The sequence below is a fragment of the Propithecus coquereli genome, unplaced genomic scaffold (assembly GCF_000956105.1).
Source record: "Propithecus coquereli isolate 6110/MARCELLA unplaced genomic scaffold, Pcoq_1.0 Scaffold227, whole genome shotgun sequence".
Taxonomy (NCBI): Eukaryota; Metazoa; Chordata; class Mammalia; order Primates; family Indriidae; genus Propithecus; species Propithecus coquereli.
In genome coordinates, this window is record NW_012147808.1 from 428,018 (window position 1) to 448,905 (window position 20,888).

At 53.5% G+C, this 20,888-nt stretch overlaps 1 protein-coding gene across 1 annotated transcript in view; it reads left to right on the plus strand.

Moving 5' to 3' along the window:
* PRDM11 (PR domain containing 11) overlaps nucleotides 1–20,611 on the plus strand; it is a 40,677-nt gene extending 20,066 nt beyond the window's left edge. The window contains exons 4-6 of the mRNA XM_012645129.1: nucleotides 1,740–1,807; nucleotides 15,861–16,048; nucleotides 19,947–20,611. Of these exons, the coding sequence (XP_012500583.1) occupies nucleotides 1,740–1,807; nucleotides 15,861–16,048; nucleotides 19,947–20,611 (921 nt within the window). The remainder of the gene's footprint in view (nucleotides 1–1,739; nucleotides 1,808–15,860; nucleotides 16,049–19,946) is intronic.
* The last annotated feature ends 277 nt before the right edge of the window (nucleotides 20,612–20,888 follow it).

The window sequence follows — 20,888 nt, forward strand, 5'->3', positions numbered from 1 at the left end:
CGATGGGGACAGAGTTGTCAGCTACATTATTCTTTATAGTTTCTGAATGCTTGAACTATTTCAAGATTATTATTTTTTTTAAGAGTAGAGAAAAGAGGTTCTAGGCAGTGGAACCAACCAATGTTAAGGCCCACTCTCAGAGCACTGTGGCTGCAGACTAGTGAAAGCGGGGGAGAGGTGCCAGGTAAGTTGGGAGGCAGGCAGGAAGCAGTCACGTGGGCCTCGAAAGCCCGGACCATGAATACAGTTTTATTGTAAGTGCAGCTGATGCCATCTTGAGCTGCTGAGTAACGTGATCTGATTTATGTTGGGAAGAGATTTCTCTGCTGCTTCAAGGAGAATCAGTGAAAGGTTCAGAATGCCATCAGGGGAGTTAGTTAGGATTCTAGGCCAGGTAAAGTGGTTCTGCTTCACTGAGTCCTCAGGGAACCAACCTTGGTCCAGCTCGTTCGTCAAAAATTATTGCATTGTACTTTATATGTCAATTAAAGCTCAATAAAGCTGTTAAAAAAGAAAAAAGAAGGAACTTGTCATTATGAAACAAAAAGGCAGGATGAAAAAAAGATGGATGTGAAAAAGAACCAATTAAAAATTCTGAGAATGAAAAATATTCCTTGAATGAAAGGTACTCATTAAAAAAGAAAGCAAAGAAAGAAAGGAAAAACCTCAGTAGGTGGGAGAAACTGTGGATTGGACACAGTCAAAGAGATAATTAGTGAATTGGAAGAGAATTCTGAGAAATTTTCCCAGAGACTGCCTAGAAAGATAAAGCAAAAATATGAAAGGGTAGTTAAAAGACATGGAGGATAGATTGAACTATTTCTATATGTGCTTATTAGAAATTCTACCAGAAGACACTGGAGAAAATGACTAAGAAGCTGTACTCAAAAGCATAATGGCTGAGAATTTTCCAGTTTTGAAAAAGAGAAGTCTTCCGTTTTAAAGTGCTCATCAAGTACTGAGGAGAATTTCAAAAAAGTAGATCTCCACTTCAAAACGACATGGCAAAACTGCAGAAAATCAAGAATAAAGGGAAGTCTTAAAAGTTACTGCAGACAGATTACCCACAAAAGGACAACATTAGACTAACAGTAGGTTGCTTTTGAGCCTATGGCAGTCTTTTTAGCAATCTTCAAAGTGCCGAAACAAAATAAAACTTAATCAGCCTAGAATTTCATAGGCAGCTGAACTCTGATTCAAGAGCAATGGTGAAATAAAGACATTTTTATTGAAGAGAAAGTGGCCAAGCCCCAAACCCTGAGGCTCTTGAACATTCAGAGGTTGGGGAGAGGAGGAACCCTCTGAAATCATGTATGCCCAGTCATCCAGCAGAAACTGGAGAGAGAGAAGGACGGGGTTTAGGTTTTGTTGTTCCAGTGGGAGGCTGTTGGAAATGCCACTTGCTGGCCATGTTGCTGAGTATTCTATCAAGACAGAGGAGGGAGATGGTCCTGTCCTTCCGCCTCCCATCTCCCAGGAATTCAAAACACCTGTGAAGGGGTTTGCGCCTCCACCAGTGTCTCTAGGGCAATGGAAATGGGTGGAGGGTGGGTAGCAGGGATTCCTGACCCCAGCCTGGGTTTCAGTTTGGTAGCCGTGGGGACATGTCAGCGGGAGGGCAGAGGGAAGGGAGATAAGGTAGCAGGTGGGGCCAGGCCTTGGGCCCTGGGACTGGAAGGAGCCCAGGGACATGAGAGCCCCTCTCGGATGGCCCATTCTAGACTCTCTCTTTCTTCCAGATTGTAGACAAGAACAACCGCTACAAGTCCATAGATGGGTCAGACGAGACTAAAGCCAACTGGATGAGGTGAGTCCTGCTCTCTGCTGATTTCCTGGGAGTCTTGCCTGGCCTCTGACAGAGTCCAAGGGAACGTACTAGGCCTATGGGGTCTTCAGTGGTGGAGGCTCCTAAAGGCTCTGGGGCTGCCATTTGCAGGGTTTGGGATGTGTCTAGCTCTGGGGGACCCTCCTGCTCCCCCAGGCTTCCATCAGGGAGCTCTGGAGGAGGGCCTGTGGCCAGGCTGGTGGGTTACAGGGACCCCTCGGGGCTGTGCGCTTGTAGTGTATCTGGCATACCCAGGCCCCAGGCTCCTGGCAGCATTCCTGGGAGGAGGGGGAGAGTGTCCCTGCCTAGGACTGTGGGACCTTCTCCCCGGGCAGATTCCTGCTGGGGTAATTCAGGACCCATCCCAGTGAAGCCCTCATGGAGTTGTTTAAATGGCTCTCATGGAGGAGGAAGCTTCTGGCAAAGCCGTTAGCTCAGTTTTTGACAGTGCTTGCTGCCCAGGCCTGATTGCTTTCAAGAGTGGTTTTACCTTCCTGCAGATCATATGGGGCAAAAATTAAAAAAAAAATTTTTAAAGAGTTGTTTCACCCTGTTCCTGTGTTTGGGACAGAAGTTTGCACCAGAAAGATCCTAAAGGCCAAACAGAGAGAGCAGGAGACTGGCCCAGGGCCACCCAGAGGCAGCTGAGCTGAGCCTGGAGTCACAGATCCGCCGTGGCACTGCCGGCCTGTGCCGTGTGCCAGGGGCCCTGCGCTGCGGGGTCTGGGGGAGGTATGGAGTGTGGGGGGATCAGACATGCCTTGTTCCCTCCTTAGTGGCCTCTCTCTGGGGCCCAAGACCGGTGACTGGGAGTTCGGATCTGGGCGGGAGGGGAGGGAGGCCTGTCTGGAGCCAGGGGCACAGCCGCAGCATGGACCTAGGGCCTCCTGGTGGCCTTTATACAGTTTTGTGGCCCCTGGGGGCCGGGGGCTGGGAGAGTGAGAGAGCGATTGTGCTTGGAGAAGGGAGTGTGCCGTGTTGCACTCTGAGATGTTCTGAGCAGGAGACACTGGTTTGAGGTGGGGGGGTCAGTGAGGGCGTCTCTTGTGCCCTTCCCAGTGGTCCCACTTCCCCCCTGTGCTCCCCTCTGAGCACCCTGATCGGCTGAGCTGCAGTTTACACTTCGCACAGCACCGTAGCGTTCGTCCTCTCGTGGGCTGGGGCAGCTGTTCCCGTTGCCCTTCGGCAGGTACAGAATAGAGGTGCCAGAGACGAGTGGCCCCGGCCTTGCAGTGTGGGGACAGGCACCCGCTCCCCTGATCCCCTCTCACACAGTCTGGTCAGACATTGCCCAGAAAGAGGCCCCAGAAAGGTGGCTGGACGCTCCTGACTCCCCATCACTGGACCCAGGTACTGAGTGTCAGGCCACGTGCTGGGCACCCGGGGCGGATCCCCGGCCCCGCTCCCACCCCCGCCCCACCAGGACTCACTTAGCACCACAGAAATGACTTCTAACACAGCCGTGGCAAGGGGCACAGACAATGCGCTGTGAGGGCCCGGATGAAAGAAGAGGGGCCTCTGACAAGGGCCTTCAGAGGGGGCAGGCTTTGGTTCAGGGGCACCGTGAGCAGGTGGGGTTGAGGTGTCCAGACTGGCTGTCGGGCGGCTGCAGAGATGCGCGTGTGAGTCCTGCTGGCATCGGGCTCTGCGCTGCTGCTTTCAAGGTGCCAGGACCTTTGCCCGGAGAGCTGAGTTTGCCCCACTCTTCCACCCGTCTCTGATCTTTTCCACAACCCCAAAGAAGGGGAGTCATCATCTGAACCAGCTTAGCCATCATTTCGCACCCCAGAGATTCTGACTTCATCCCCTGGGACGGGCCCAGGGCACGGGTACTTCTAAAGCTCACGCAGTGATTCCGATGTGCTGCTGGCGTTGAGAACCACGCTCGGCGCCGATCCTCACGCCACAGTGGTCAGACTGAGGCCCGGAGCAGGGCAAGGTCTCGCTCAGGATCACGCAGCCAGTGGAAGAACGAGCATCTGAACCTCTGACTCTGGACTTCCAGGCCAGTGTTCCTTCTGCTTGTGTACAAGAGACCGGGCGAAGCATGGCTTCCTGGGTCTTGTGGGTGCTGGGTGGGGGGCGGTCAGCCTCCAGCACCTTGCTAGCAGGGGATCTGCCCTGTTCTGCTCCCAGCCTGTCCTGGTCACAGCTGGCGGGCCCTCGTCTTGTGATGACTCAGGGAGCAGGCTGGGGTTGGGTGTGTGGCTCACTGCCATGGAGACGCCCCCCTGGTAGCTGTCGCAGTGAGGGGAGAGCCAGTGCAGCCTGGAGACTCCCCTTCCCCTTGCCGTGCAGCTCCTCATTTGCAGACACTCTCGCCTGCGCTGTCAGAGCACCGGGCTGGGCATGATGGGATGGAGTCAGTTAGTTTCTTTACGAAATAAGTGGTGGGCCAGGAAGGGAATGAGCTCTCACGTTTTGAGCTTTGTCCTGACAGCTCTGTGCTCGGTGTTCTGCAGGTGCTGTTTCTCAGCCAGGGCTATTTCGTGCTCCTGGGGGCGTTTGGCAGTGTCTTGAGACATATTTGATGGCCACATCTGGGAGTGGATGCTACTGGTTTCTATTGGGTAGAAGCCAAGGATGTCGATAAACATCCTACATTGCATGGGATGCTCCCTCCTCTGAACAAATTTTTCTAGCCCCAAATGCCAATAGTGGTGAGATTGAGAAACCTGCATTAAATCACCCCAAAGCCCTGGGCGGTGACACTGGAATTATCACCCTAGTTTTACAGAAGAGGAAACCGGGTTTACACAGGTCCGGTGGCTTGCCCAAGGAGACTCAGCCTCTGGTCCCAGGTCTGCCTGAGTGTGAGGCCTATGTCCCTGCCGCTGTCTTGGGCTGGGTAACAAAATCCTGGCCTTTTTCTCCCCATCTTCTGGGCCCTGGTGTTCTGGGTGGGCGGGGTGGGGCAGTGAGGGCTGATGGGTCTTGGCGCCGCTGACCTCTCCCTGTGGTTTTGGAAGCAGTCAGGGCAGTGAATCAGGCTGCGGGTTTCCCTCCATACCCTGATGTCTTCTCTTGGGTGGATTTTTAAAAACCTTTTAGCTAGCTAAAGGGTAAACAGAACCACAGTGTGGGGAAATTGAGTTGCAAAGCCACGGCAGGTGCCAGATCAGAGGGAAGGGCTGTTCTGTGCCCCCTGCCCAGAACCCCAGCTGCTCCGTGGAGGCGAAAGCCAAGGTCACTCCTGGTGTCCATCAAAGTGGAACTTGCCTCCCTCTGGAAGCTCACAGGTGCCTCCAATTTTACCGCAATGCCACGGCAGCCCACCCCCACCTGTTTTCCTGCACATACACAGAGGCGGGGACTGGCGGGGAAAGGGGAGAAAGCCACCGACAGGGGGAGCTTGCTGTGATCGCATCTCAGTAACCTGTGGCACCACAAATCCACAGCCCGTGGCAACCCGCTGTGAAGGCTCCTTGGAGCCATTCTTTGAGCTGTGGGGCTCTATGTAGATATCGCTGTACGGAGGCCAAGGTCTAATCTTAATTCCAATAAGGATCTTTGTCACGACCTTTCGGGGCTTTAAAGCTCTTGTACATCATCGTGCCTTTCGCTCCTTAGTAACAACAGAGAGGTCGGTGTGGTTGTTATTCCCATTCCGAGGCAGGAAAGGTTAAATGAACTTGAACTGCCCTAGCTCTCACCGCTAGTAAGAGGTAAAGCAGGCCCTCAAACCGACTTGAGTCAAGCGCTCCCACCCACTGCCACCGTCTCCTCTTCCCAGCCTCCCCGGAGGACTAGGAGAAGGGAACTTCAGTAGGAGGAGGGTGTGGTGGGGCCAGGTGGCCCCAGGTGCCTCCTGGGCTCCCCAGCTGGGGGCCCGCAGTTAGGAAGGAGGAGGACCACCCACGTTGACAGTCATTTACCCAATTGTGCTTTGTGGGATATTCAACCCAAGGAACGTGGCACCCCTGGCCGAGCGTAAGAGGAAGCCCAAGTTCTCCAAGGAGGAGCTGGACATTCTGGTCACAGAGGTGACCCACCACGAAGCAGTTCTCTTTGGGAGGGAGACCATGCGGCTGTCCCATGCTGACAGGGACAAGATTTGGGAAGGCATAGCTCGGAAAATCACCTCCGTCAGCCAGGTGCCCCGCTCCGTGAAGGACATTAAGCACAGATGGGATGACATGAAACGGAGGACCAAGGACAAGCTGGCCTTCATGCAGCAGTCCCTGTCGGGCCCTGGGGCCGGGGGCCGGGCCCCCACCATCGTGCTCACGGCCCACGAGAGGGCCATCGAGTCAGCGCTGCTCACGGCCCGTGCGGGGCGCAGCTTCCCCAGGGCGGAACTGGATGGCACCGACAGCCCTTCGACCAGCTGTGAGTATCCGTCCCCCATACCCGCCTGGGCCGTCCGCTCCCAGCCCGCTCCGCTCGGTCCCCTGCGCCTTCCTTCTCTTGCCCTCCCGTCCCTCTCTGTCCACCCCACCCTTTCCATTCTCCCCCTCCCCCTTCTGTCTCCTCTCCACCCCTTTTTGTGCATTCATTCTAGAATATCTCCTGAGTATCTCTGTGCCAGGGCGCTGTGCCAGCAGCTGGGGGGACAGCTTTGTGCAAACCATCCCCACACGTGCTCTCGGGAGGTCCGAGACTCATGGGAATAAGCCGACTTTAAGTAATAGCACAAGTAAACTTGCGATGAAGGGATGAAGGACGAATGAGTCTAGCAGGTCCCAGGAGCAGGGCTGACTTTCAGGCACAAGACCCTGCAGGCGTGGGGCCCTGCTGGGTTTAGGGCCCTGCTAGTGTCATCTGAACATTCTTAATAATCGTTGGACCAGGGGCCCCAGGTCTTCCTTTTGCACTGGGCCCTGCAAGTTACGAGGCGGCTCTGTCTGAGAGTGAGGAGCGGTGGACACCGGGGACTGGGGAAGGCTCCCTGACGAGGTGGCAGGAGGCTGGACATGCAGGGTAAGAGTTAACCAGGCCAGGCAGCAGCGCGGGGCGCAGAGGAGGGGAGGGGAGAGCACGCAGGCAGAGAACAGCATGTACAAGTCTCTGCTTCAGGAAGGCGCTTGGCACGTTCCAGGAACAGCGAGAAGCCAGGGAAGCCCGAGTGTAGTGCAGCCGGCGAGGGGGAAGGGGCTTGGGACGAGGCAGCCAAGTTGTCAGGGCTCAGGCAGTGGGAAGATCAGTTCCTTTCTCTGTGTCTGGTCCTAACTGCTTTGTTGTTTCCTGCACTCCCCCTCCTGTGCCATGCTGCCTGCCCCGCTTCTCACTGCCCACCCTAAGGCTGTCTCTAAGGTCCTGCTCTCTCTCCTCCTGGCCGTCCCCCCTTCTCCTCCCATATGTGTCCCTGCCTCCCCCTCTGCTTCCTGCATCTCAGATGCACTTTGAAGCCGGGCCCAGCGGCTGGGACTGGTGTCCCTTGGGGCTGGAGTTCCAGTTGGGGCTCACCATGCAGCGAAGCAGTCGAGGCCCTTCTGTGCCCCCAGCCTTGGTCCCTGAGGGAGGCCATCTGCCCGAGGGGCCCGAGAGGTGGGAGCAGGGCGGGAGGAGCTCTAAGGACCAGCCACAGCCCAGCCCAGGGAAGTGGTGCACAAAGACTCACGCCTTCCCTTCCCAGGCCCCTGCCTTTGGGATCTGCTCATTTCCTGTTTGGCTGGGGCTCCTGACAGGTGGCAATGCACAGAGCAGATTTTCAGGACTGGAAAGGAGACCATCTAGCTTGACTTCCTTGCTACCCAGACAAGGAAAGTCAACTCCAGAAACGGAGGTGGCCCCGAGCTCGATTCAGAACCAGGGTCTGCCAGTGTCCTGGGAATCGGCGTTTTCCTAAGTCTTAGGGTGATTCCGCCGAATCGTGAGCAAAAAGAAGGGGACCCGTACCCAGTAAAGCCTGTTCGCTGAACCTGCGCTGCACACCCCTGCGCCTCCCCGAGACTGAAGGCAGCAAGGTTGCCAGAGACCTGGCTGCCAGGGAGCCGTGTGCGCCGGTCAGACAGAGCACCCCACGCGGAAGGCTGCACCAGCCCCCCTCTTCCCAGCCAGTGGCAGCTGCTGCGCTCAGCCGGGCTTGGTGGAATGAGGCCCCGGCAGGGAGGGAGCCGCACCCCTCGGCCAGGCCTGGCGCCTTCCAGCACTGGCTGTGCCAGGCTGTGTTTCTGGGATCTCCGGGATGGCCGCTCTCCCACCACGGAGGGCCAACAGGCACTAGGCTCCCACTGCGCCAACCCAAGCGAGACCCCGGGACTCTGGGGAAGCACAAGGCGACCTGTAGGATAAACCTGGGTGTCCTCCCTGTCGCCTTCCTGGGCGTGGTCCTGAGTTTAGCCCACAGGCACAGGCAGTGAGGATTTGCCTGTCGGTAGGGTTTTTTCATCCATGCGTGGGAATCAGTCCATAGCCCTGCTCACCAGAAAGCGTGCGAGGCCGGGGGCCCTCCCTCATCCTGCAGTCTGTCTCACGGTCCCTGAAAGGTCAGGTGCTCGTGGGTGGGGGCACGATGTGCCTGACTTGGCAACCTGCCTTGGGGATCGAGGGGGGCGTCAGGGCGGGTTACAGAGGTGGCTGCCTTGCTCTGCACCATCCTGCCCATTTCTCTGGCCTGTCAGCAGCCCCCTGCGGCAATTTAAAGTTGCAGATTCCAACAAGGCCACAAGGTGGCCCCAAGCAACTCAGAAATGGGCCCAGGGAGGCTGGAGCTTGGAGAGCATCTTAGTACCTTTCGGCAGGTGTCACCCTTTCAGATTTGCAGAGTGCCTTCGTGCCTGTTCTCTTGTTTATCACTCTTTTGGCCAAGTGGTGAGGTAGGCAGACAGAACAAGCATTATCTTTACTTTGCAGAAAGTGAGTAGCAGAGAGGTGCGGTGATGTGGCTGAGGTCACGAGGTGCTGGGTCGACATGCCGTCCCCTGGCCTGCGCTCCTCCCCCTTAGAAGGTAGCCATTTCCAGGAGAGGAGGGGACCTGGGAATGGCTCATGCTCACTCTTCCCCCTGGGGCGCCTGGCCCGTGCACCTCAGAGATTTGGGGTGTTTTGAGGGGTGAGTCCAAGCCCAGGCCTGCCCCTTTCTCCCTGTTGTAATCATTTGTCCTTTGTTTCTGTCCCCCAAGATGACGAAGATGAGGAGGCACCTGGGCCCTCAAGGCAGCCTCTTCGAGTGCCCCTGCAGCAGTCTCCGGAGGAAGAGGCCCACCTGGCCAGGCCCACCCTGCTCCGTTCATCATCCTCCTCAGACCAGTCCGAGACAGTGGGCCCCAAGCCAGAGGCCCTGCCCCGGCCCTCACCCCAGGCCCAGGCTGCCTGCAGGACCCCTCGGCCACATCCCAGCCCACCCACCACGGGCCTTGACTGGCAGCTCCTCCACGTCCACGCCCAACAGACCGAGGTGTTCCGGCAGTTCTGCCAGGAGCTGGTGACAGTGCACCAGGACATGGCCAACAGCATGCATGTCATCGGCCAGGCCATGGCCGAGCTGACCAGCCGTGTCGGTCAGATGTGCCAGACGCTGACAGAGATCCGGGATGGGGTTCAGGCATCTCAGCGGGGACCAGACGGGGCAGCCCCCACGGGCTCCACCTCCCAGGCCACCCAGGCCCAAGCCCCCCTGCCGGAACCCCCACCAGCTCCTCCAGCGCCAGCCCCCACACGGACTACCAGGTCTCGGAAAAGAAAGCACAATTTCTAACCCAGCCAGTCTGCTCTAGGAGGAAGAACGATGAAGGAGGGGTGTCTGGCCTTGCAGCAGGGGCTAGTGTCTCATGTCCAGGACCGATGACCCTTATAGGACATTGGGGGCACTGTCATCTCCTTACCAAGTGCAAATTACTGCCTTGTGCCCTGATAGCACCCATTCAGCCCCATTCCCTCATCTTTGGCAGATGCTCAAGGTGCAAGAAAAGCTACCTGCCAGACGCTTGCTTGGCCTGGAGGATCACTGTCCTCTTGGTCTGTATCCCATGGCGGCAGCAGGCCTTGCGGGGAAGCGGGAGCAGTGTGGGCAGCATCTGAGTGGGCTGCTGCATCAGCCTCCCAGACCTGGCATAACCCCAGGCCCTGTCCTGCTGCTTTGGAAGGGGGCCAGGCCTGAGGACGGGCAGGTCGAGTCTGCCCTTTAAGAAGGGGTCTGTCCTCCCCTGCCCCAGGGGGTGGTGCCTTGGCCCTCCGCTTGCCCTCGTGCCTGTGCTCAGCTGCTGTGCTTGCCTTTTGTGGAGTAGGGAGAATGGGGGGACGTCAGGAAGGAAAAGACGATCCTGCCTTCGTAGAGAGCACTTTACGCCTTTCCCCACCCTCGAAGAGGGTTCTCAGTGGATTCTCAGGACAATCAGAGAGGCAGCCAAGTTGGGTATGATTATGATCATTACTATTATCATCTGCATTTTATCGATGACAAATGACACAGCCAGTTGGGGGGGGCCAGGACTGGAAGCCAGAGCTGTGGATTTTTCCAGCTCCCCTGTCAGAGGCCAGATCTGGAGTAGTGGGAAGAGAGGTCTCGCCCATTCCTGGCCTCTGCCCGCCTGCACCTCTGCCCCTGCCGCAGCTCTCCTGGGCGGAGTGGGAGGCAGCAACCACACTTGGGAGGTGAGTCTGCATCGCACCCTGGCTCTGTGGCTCACAGCCAGTGGCTGGGGAGAGGCGGCAGGGCCCAGGTCAGGAGCCGGAGGGCAACCCCTCCTCCGGCTTCTAAAAGAACTGAGCCCAGCAGGGCCCGTATCCTGTTCCAGGTTCCAGCATGCCTCGCCTCTGCTCGCTTGGGCTGCATACGCACTAGCTACACACATCTCTAGCTTCATGTTTCATTTTGGAGTGTGCGGAGGGAACTGGGCTCTTAGCATCGGGGAGGGAAGTGGCAGGTGGCAGATGCAAGCTTTGCTCTGACCTGGGTGCAGCTCAGCTCTGTGTCCTCTTTGCTCCCTGGCCTGAGGCTGACGCCAGCAGAACTGCCCCAGCCCACCCCGCCACCCTCCCATCCTGCCCCTAGTGCCGTAGTGGGAGCCGGGGGACTGCTGTGCCAGTGCCTGCCGAGGCTGTTCCCGGAGTGCTGCTTATAAACCCAGACCCAGCTTTGTCCAGCATAGGGAGAACAGAGGGCAACTGAGATGTCCCTGCACCCGGGGGTCCATCTCCACCTTCTGTGGTTCTTTGGGGGTTCCTGCTCCCCTAAACTGAACACTTCCCTGTCCAACAGCCCAAAGGCTCGATTATTGCCTGGAATTGCCCTGCCCTGCTATGCTGGAATCAAAGATTGCCTTCAGAAGTATTTTTGTGAAGATGGCAATAAAAAGAAATCAGTCTCACACTTTGAACACGCGCAGTCTCCAGGATCGTTCTTTGGTGTATATTCTCTTTCTTTGCTTCCTGTGAAAACCTCGAGGCCCCCAAAGCAGGGGTTGGATGGTTAAGGACAGGCATGTTGGCGAGAAAGGTCCCGGTTCCCCTCGAGCTCCCCGACTCCGTAAGCTCACGGCTGCCCCGTGTGTGGCGCCGTGCCGGCCTCAGAGGCAAGGCAGGCATGCTCGGGCTGAGGAGACAAAGCCGCTATGTGCGAAACCGTTCAGTTGTGTTTCGTTTCTCGGCACATCAAAAGTGAGATGTTGCTAAGTGAATGTCACCTTCTGTTCCCTAAAAATAAGATAGGGATCTTGGGAACAAATCACCACTAATGACAGGAGACCCCGGAAGGCTCAGGGGCTGTCCATGTGCCAGTGCATTTTAGGGACCACCCTGCGGCGTGACCCTCCCCTGATCCAAGTGTCTGTCTGGCACAGGCAAGGCCCTGCCCACCTGGACCTGAGGCTCCTCAAAGTAACTGCTTCCTCCGGTTCTCACGGGGACTCCTCACCTGTGCATCGCTCTGGCTTCCTGCCAGTCACGGGAGAGCTTCTCCCAGGCAGGAAATCCCCACATCTTGACCACAGATCCCCTTTCTAGAGGGTTCTACCCTGCCTTTTGTGTCTTAGAACCCAGGCTGTCCTCTGTAGTTCTTGGCCAAAAAGCATGTCCAAGGAAATCATGACCATTCAACTTCCAGCAGATGCAAAGATGCCATGAAAGCAGGCCTGGGGTCTTCCAGCCCAAGGACAATGTACTAAGCAGTGACTGGCTGGTCCTGGGGAGGGAGGGGGCCAACGTGGGAGGGGTGAAAAAGAAATGAGTGTCAGAGGGAAGGGACAATGAGGTGTAGAGACTCATCGACTAGGGATGGGAATGATGTCACCTTCTGTTTCTTGGTTTCGGTGGGGACTTCGGTGCTAGCACATTAGGACACGAAGAGGAAACCAGGGTGAGTGGAGGCTGGGTGGTGGCCTGTCAGAGGCCAGGTGACCACCTTGTGGATGGATGCAGGACCCAAGTCCCTCCCAGCCCAGAGACCTACATGCGTGTAAGAACACAGAGCCCAGCCTCTCCTCAGTCTTTGCTATTTCTGCCTCCCTGACCAGGGCAGCTTCCTTTCCATCGGAGAGATACCCACTGAAAGCCATAGTGTCTGAGCCTGGCCTTTGTCGGTCCCCTCTGATAAAATAGATGCCCTGTGGGTTTTCTCTTTTGAGCTGGAACTGCTGGTCACTTCCTGACCCAGCTAGACAATATGGTGCCCTTGATAAGACACAGGGGGTGAGGTCTGAGAACTGCTGTCTTCGTGCTTATCTGCCCAGGACTCAAGGTCAGTGAGTAGGTTGGAATAAAAACACTCCACTGTCACCAGGACAGGGTCAGTCCAGAGTTCTCCACAGCCAGCAGCTGCAGCACTACCCCCGGCCCTCGACTGCTTCAGAAGTCCCTCGTTGTGTGGGTTGGGTTCGAAATGCTATCAGATCAGCACCAGTATGTGCAGAACAGCCTCTGCGAGACCTTCTCTCCAGGCGTAGTGACCTGGCAGCTCCTCAAACCTCTTTGCAAAGGGCTGATCAGCCACAAAGAATAGAAAGATGTTTCCCTCCCTGGAAGCCTTCCACTCCTTGGAGAGGGCTCTTGCTTACCTGTAGCCATGGCATGGTGCTTCATAAAGGGGTTGTCGTGAATGGGGACAGAAGGATTCTGGGAGTGAGTCAAGCCATCGAGTATTACCGCAAAACACTTAAAAGGGGTAGACTTAATTAGAGGTAACGGATTTGGGGACTTAGCTGGCTCCATTTAGCTTTACCTCAAAAATGAGGTAACATAAACATCTTGTTGGGGAATGGGTGGCGGTGATTCACCAAGAGTTGTCATACATATCCTGTTTCAAATGCCAAATTTCAAAACTACTGAATATAACAAAATGCCAAACAAATTTCAATCTGCCTTTGAAAATGCTTTGTGATCTGCACGAAGCCTTGGGGTTATCTTTGTAAATACTTATTCTTACTGGGTAGAAAAGGAACAGAGGATCGAAAGGGAAGTTGACTTGAGTAAACCTTTTGACATACCATAGAAGTTGCTCTTTTGAATAAATAGATTCCTGATAGGAACATGTTTCTCATGTATCTTTTCCTCTGAAAGTTGAGTGGCAGGGAAATAATTCTAGCTTTTAGAGCTTGATGGCCGTTTAGAAACTGAAAAAAGGAAAGAAGGTGGTTTTCTCCCATCGTTGTGCTCTGTGATTCGGTCTTGTGAAAAAAAGATGGATGAATGGGTTCCCTTCTGCATCTGGGAGCAGGACAGTTTGGAACGACATTATTTCTGTTCTGTACTCACCACAAGGTTGATTATTTTTGGATGTCAAATCCCATACTTTTACTAAATTGGGGACTGGAAATATTTTGCATATTCAGAAGAAATCTCAGATATGGAGAAAAGGCGGACTCTGCGTTTGGAGACTTGAGATTGGGAAGTATTAATTTCGAATGACTTCTCTCGGCCGGGGGCCCTCTTTTCCTTTGATACCATCATGGTTGGCTGCAGGGAAATCACCCTGTTGTCTTCACAGCTCAGGGAGACCGAGGCTCCGATCAGACACTGATGAGAACGCAGGTGTATTGAGGCTGAGTGAGATCTGGACAAGATGCAAGGTCTGAGGATCTAAGCATCGTGAATCGTGCGAGTTCCACACCCCCAGGGTGGGGCCTGTGACTCACTTCTCTTCAGAGGGCGAAGCAGCCAAAGCTAGTGTCTGTTCTCCGGTCTGCCTGATTCTTACTCCCCCGGGGTCTTGCTACAACCTGTTGCCAGAATGAATTGTTCCCTGGACTCCCATGATCCCCCTTGAAAGGCAATAGCCTCCTCCAAGGCTCTCCAGATGAGAAGGGCAGGATGCAGGTGAGGGCGGATGGGGCGTCTGGAGTGTAGATTCCCAATGCTGCTGGCTGTGCCCACGGCCACCTCGTACTGGAATTGGCATTTGTGTATTTCTTTTCTTTGTGTGTGTGTGTGTGTGTGTGTGTGTGTGTGTGTGTGTGGCGGGGCGAAGGGGACGAGGAAGTGGATAACAGTCATAATCATTTACTGAGGAAAACTTGGGAAGTACACAAAATTACAAAGAAGATCTACCTATAATGGATAATCACTGTTAAAACATTGGTATATTTCCTTCAAGTCATTTACTGAGGCTTGTTTTTAAAGCATTGCTGGAGCCATAGCGTAAATAGCTTCCAGCACTATTGTTCTCACGCTACATTCTATATGCACCGTTTTTCCATGTCGCAAAAGATTCTTTGAAAACATTTTTCTATAGATGAGTAACATTCCATTGTATGAATGTAACATCATTTATTAAATCATTTCCTTTAGTAGACATCCGGATGTCTTTTCTTTTGCACTGGCGCACACAGTGGTACAACCGAGCATGGCGGTAGGCAGGGTCTGCATACTTAATCCACCTCTTATTTTTCTTGACTGATATGTTCAGTTAGTTTCCCAAAGGGTTGTGCCACTTTATTCTGCACCGTCAGAATGCAGTTGTTATCATTTTTAAAAAATCTGTGCCGATGAGACAATGCGCTTTGTGTTTCTTATTAGCGATGCCAAATACTTTTCATTTGTTCATTATCCATTTGGATTTTTCTGTGAATTATTGTTTCCCCCATCCTATTCCAAATACAATCCCTTGGCCTACAGACAGCTTTGATTTCTTTCTTGGCTTTTGAAACAAACCATAGCATAAGGAAAAGAAGTTTGTTTATGACTACAAATTTCCTAGATGCTTACGTAGCATAGAACTCTAAAACTCCAGATGGTTTCCTCTTGTCCATTGATCTGTGCACCTCCGCTCCTTGGCAGATGTCACATCATCCCACCTTTTGGAGGTGGATGAGGTGGCGAGTTGGATGTTGGAAATGGCGTTTCAGTGAGACTGGGGAAAGCCACGGATTCTGAGGGTTTGAGAGAACTTTCAAGGTTATCTGGGCATTGCTGTGTTGGTGCTTTACATGCCCACATAGGGCCATGAGTATGTGGGAAGAACACAGGCCTCAAAGCTCCCTCATCTCCCATTTATTGGCTGTGTGACCTCGGGCAAGTCACTTTGCCTCTCTGAGCCTCAGTCTCCTTATCTTAAAATCATTTAGTTAGATTAACCAGTGGTTGCGGACTTTTTGTTGTCTCTCATTTCTTTCCCCTGCTTTCCCCATTGGACGCCTGTTTTTAAAGATTTTGATCTTTAGCATTTATTAATTGATCTCTTGGGCACCCTTGTCACAGGGGTTATTTCTGCAAGGCTTTATGAAATACTGGAAACAGTTTAAGGACCCTACCCTTACCAGTGTCAGAGGCCTGTGGGTGTCTGGGGACCCCTGAGGTTTAAAGTTAGTGAGGAGTAGACAGGATGATCTCTCAGTTTTCCAATCACATGAATATCTGGCATTGAATTTTATATTTTCCATAGCCTATGAGGCAAGCAGGGCAGGTGTCATTTCGAGTGTCAGAAAACAGATTCTTTGAGGTTCAGAGACTTGCTCGAGGTCACACAAAGCAGCGATGTCAGGACAGGGACCGACTCTGGCTGGAGCTCCTTCCCTGGACAGCTGCTTTGTCGATGTTCACACGTGCCCACGGGCTCGGGGACTTCTCCCATCCGCACCTGCCCAGCACCGTGCCAGCACCAGCAGGCACTCAACGAAGGGCGGCCCGAGCGAGCGTTCTCATCTGTCCCCCTCGCCCCCAGGTACGTGGCCATCTCCCGGGAGGAGCGGGAGCAGAACCTGCTGGCGTTCCAGCACAGCGAGCGCATCTACTTCCGGGCGTGCAGGGACATCCGGCCTGGCGAGCGGCTGCGGGTCTGGTACAGCGAGGACTACATGAAGCGCCTGCACAGCATGTCCCGGGAAACCATCCACCGCAATCTGGCCAGAGGTGAGTGCCACGCCCGCCACCGAGCCCCAGGGGAGGCTGGGAGAGCTTCTCTTGGAGCCTCCTAAGAAACCCAATGGGAAATGCAGTTCCCCAGCCACGGGAAGACCCAGAGCAATTCAGGGGGACAGATGGCCGAGATCTGAGCAGCAGCTCTAGGCCAGCCAGTGGCCACCCCTCTGTGTTCTCCTCCCCCAGGAAGGGGCTCAGAACCTTACCACACACGTTTCAGAGCAGCAGGGACAGAGACAAGTGCCCACAGCCAAGCAGACAAGTTTAATCAAAATGTATCCCGTTTCCTCAATTCAAATGGATGGAAAGATGTTACAAACTGCCCCGCCTCCATAACAACAGCAATAATGGTAACGTTTACTGAACACTGAATATGGGCTGAGCAGGTTTTCTGCACGTCCCGTGTCATCGTCACAACAGTCCCCACCCCGTCGGTGCGCTGTGAGGGTTAGATGGAGCGGTGCGCATGCCGCGTGTAGAACGCTGCCCACCTCGGTCATAGTAAGCCCTCCATTGCAAACTTTTCATGCTCATGATCCCATGTGGATTGTTTTGCCCATCTTACAGATGTGCAAACTGAGCATCAGATAAATACAGTGATTCATCCAGGGTCACATGGGTAGGAAGGGCAGAGCTAGGTTTCTAACCCACACCTGTCTGACTTCAAGGTCTAAGTTCTAACCTGGGTGGCCTCCCAGACAAACCAGTCTCCTCACCGCCTCCTCCTGGTCGCATCACCAGCAGCCCTGATGATATGATGTGAAAGGACAGTCTCTATCAGCAGGTTGGGTGGAGGTGGGGAGGTGGCCTTAGGCCTGGGAAGCCTGGTGAGCAGGGTGTCCATCCAGGCACCCTTTAGATGGTTGAAAGTGGTTTTAAATACTCCCCAGCCTCTAGCCCTTTACTCCATCCTCACCCTGGCCAGAGAAAACTGGTGAGCCAGGTCTTTCTTTCAAGGGGATCTTCTTTGCACTAAAGCTACACATCCAAACACCCAGAGTCCCTCTGGCGTTAGGGACCACTGCTGTGCCTAAGCCCCACCATATCATGTTCCTGACCAACCTACTTATTGGAATTAAATCTTCATTTGGGATATGAGTGGAGAAGACGAGAAGGGACTAGGAGTAACCTATCGAGATTAAGCTATCTTTAAAAACAAAACAAATTGTGAACATTGCGTGTGCAGCTGCTGCCTGACTTGGTAAAAGGTATCTGGTGATTGCATGGGCAGTGAGAGACACGATACACATATCCATCTCTTGTCTTCTTTGCATCTGGGGGTCGGGCATGTGTTGATTTCATGTGAAGACATGCTTCCATGATAAGATTGCAGTGGTTTCCATGTGACCTCTGGAGATGCCTCATGTAAGAGTGTCTGGCATATAGTAGGCGCTCTATAAATCTTTCTTGAATGGATAAAAGAAGAAATGAATAAAGACTGCTGAGAAGTTTCCAAAAGACTCATACCACCAGAAGAAAAGAAAATCAAGTGAAGCCATATCTGAGAACACAGGTTTCATTCCTTGGCCATAACCTTCTTGCATTCTTCTGGATTTGCAAAGCCCTTCTCTCCCCAGTGTCTTCTCCAGCATGCTTAAGGCTGCACCATCCTCAGAGAGCCCTGAGACCCCCAGGGACTGCTCAGAGAAGGGAATGAGCTTTCAGGAGTGGTTCCGAGGAGGCGCATCAGACAGACTTGACAGGAGAAACAGCGAGACGTGCGAAGATCCAGGAGGGAAGAGTGTCTGTCCCGGCCAGGCTGAGCAGTGGGAAACGGGAAGGAAACAGGAAGCCACAGCGGGGCAGTGCCAGAGCTGCGGGTGGTCTCGGCTCAGAAGCCCTTAGGAGAAGTCTGGGAGCTCCGTGGCTTTTAGATGTGTGTTTCTGTAGCAGCAGCTTCAGCAGACTCTGGGTGCTTTTAGTGCTGTCTTAGACTGATGTGCCGGTCCTGCTCTGGAAGGGAGCGCGCCTGAGCTCTAAGGTCTTACCTAGGAGGACGTTTCTTCATAATTGGAGGCTGGGGGCTGTGTGCCCTGATAAAGGCCAGAGCATGAATTATTAGTCCTTATTCAGTAGGGACATTGGTTGGAGCCAGAGCTGCTTCCTGAAGAGAGTATAAATTATTCCTTTGTGGTTATCTTTGAAGAATAGAACACAGCTGAAGCTTATATTTTAAAAATTCATATTATTTGATCTATTTTGAATCACTGATTTACTTTGAGGGTTTTTTGTTTGTTTGTTTTTCATTTTTCCATATTGTATGGAGGCTTTGGAATCAATTTCATATGGTTTAGAGATCTTTTTTGGCCCACAGACTTTTCCAGAAACCTTAATCCAACGAGGTCTCTGGCTCATCCTAGGAAATTTGAGCTACCTTGTTTTTAAGCAACAATGAAGAATCTCTGGTGATGTGCAGCTTTGACCTCCCAGTGTCCTCCACTGTTTGTGCCTGATTGGTCCATGACAAGGTGAAAGGGTGGCCCTTGATTTTTTGAGATTCTCGGTGGACACGTGCCATATCTAATCTAAAAGACAAACGTTGCATTTTAAAAAGTTCTCTCCATCTCTCCCCTTTCTGCAGCTCAGCTGTTATAGAAATGCAGGCTGAGGGGAGCTGCCTGAGTTCCAGAAGCCTTGGAGATAAAATTGTTCCTTATGCACTCATCCCGAATAGATCACTACCTTTTGCACTATTACCTGTAGAAAACCTGGAGTTATACATGGGGCAGGGCATGGCATGCCAGCTGTGGGAAGCCAAGCATGGAACATCTGGATTGCTCATGGACAGCCCTTGGCCTTCCACTCGGAGGCCTAAATTAGCAAATGTAGCTATGAGAAGCCTAATTACAATGTGAATTCAGGTCAAGCCATTGCTCAGTGTCACATCACCCAGACTTCCGAATCCCACAGGCTGCTGCCGGGACCTTCTGAGGGCTGAAGAGAGGCCTCTGCCCTCTGCCTTTTTAGCATCTCCCCCAGGGAGCATCAGCTCTTCTGTGGCAGTTGATGAAACTATGTTGGCCATTTGAAAGAATCAAGCTAAAATAATTCATTCTTGAGGAGCTCATCAAAGTCTTTGAAATAATTCAAAGTAATTCAAAGTGAAGTCATTCACATGATAGAAAGAAACAGAAAAGGAAACATCCTTTGAATTGTCAGGGAAGGCAACACAGCTGTATTTTGAGACTGCTTTGGGTCATTGTGGCCACCCTGTCCTTTTTGTCGTTGGAGGCTGCCATCGTAGGAATCACCGTCTTCCCTTTCTTCCAGCCTTGGTTGTCAGTGAGTACCACAGAAGTCTGGACCACGCTTTCTCACCTATTCCTAGTCTTCCGATTGCTGGGAGAATCAGCAAGGACGGTTGCTATGGGATGGGCTCTTCCCTAAGTGGGTTGTCTCAAGAGCAGCCAGGGAGGAGGCAGGAGCGAGGCTCGTGGTGCTTCACGTGTACCTTTTACCAAGTCGAAGCAGCGTCTTGTCATTGCTAGGGCTGGGCATCAATGCTCACTGGCTCCGAGGTATGTTCCCACCACCCAGTGTGGTGGGTGGGATGGCATCTTCTAGGGTCATAGGATGTCCAGTCCCTTTAAAAGAACTTGTAATTACCCTTCCCTATAGACTGCTCTTAACTTGTAAGTGTTACGCTTCTACACACGAGGCTTCTTCGAAACTGTCTCTTTAAAAAAGCTCTTTCCACTTTCGGGTCCTATGACACTAGCTCCCATGATCACCCAGTGATCCACCTCTCCCTTGTAGCACCTGCCCCACGAGGCCAGACTCAGAGGGATGTGTCAGGCGACTTCCTAACAGGAGGCCTGCTCTGTTTGCTGTTGATTTCTCCAATTCGGGGATTTTCCCCACTTCCTCACACCCTGGTTTTCCTTCCTAGGAGAGAAGAGGTTGCAGAGGGAGAAGTCTGAGCAGGCTCTGGATAACCCAGAAGACCTGAGGGGTCCCATTCAGCTCCCCGTGTTGAGACAGGGCAAAAGTCCCTACAAGCGTGGCTTTGACGAGGGGGATGTGCATCCCCAGGCCAAGAAGAAGAAAATTGACCTCATTTTCAAGGATGTGCTGGAGGCCTCGTTGGAATCTGCGAAGGTGGAAGCCCACCAGCTGGCACTGAGCACCTCGCTGGTCATCAGGAAAGTCCCCAAGTACCAGGATGACACCTACAGTCGGTGTGCAACGACCATGACCCGTGGCGTGCAGAATGTCGGCCGGACCCAGGGGGAAGGGGACTGGAAGATCCCCCAGGGGGTTTCCAAGGAGCCGGGCCCACTGGAGGATGAAGAAGAGGAGCCTTCATCATTCAAGGCTGACAGTCCTGCCGAGGCTTCCCTTGCCTCTGACCCTCACGAACTTCCCACCACCTCCTTTTGCCCTAACTGTATCCGCCTAAAGAAGAAGGTCCGGGAACTGCAGGCAGAGTTAGACATGCTTAAGTCTGGGAAGCTTCCTGAGCCCCCCGTATTGCCACCACAGGTACTGGAGCTCCCAGAGTTCTCAGACCCTGCAGGTAAGTTGGTATTGATGAGATTATTACCGGAGGGATGAGCTCACAGCGGGCTGTGTGGAGGGTAGCCTAACATTGTTAAAGCCACCTTCGGGGAGACCAGAGGAGCGTGACGTGGAGGTGGCCCCTCTGTGGGTGGGAGCCTGCATCCTCGGTGCCTCTGACAGCCCATCTGCAGCTCTGGCAGGATGCTTCATGTGTCACCCTTGTATCCTCCTTGTCAATAAAGGAAGTTGCGCTGCAGAAGGGGTGTGTGCTGTGTTCTTGACCCATTGCCTTTCTACGGTGGTCCTACTGGTTTCTCAGCCCAAAGCTCAA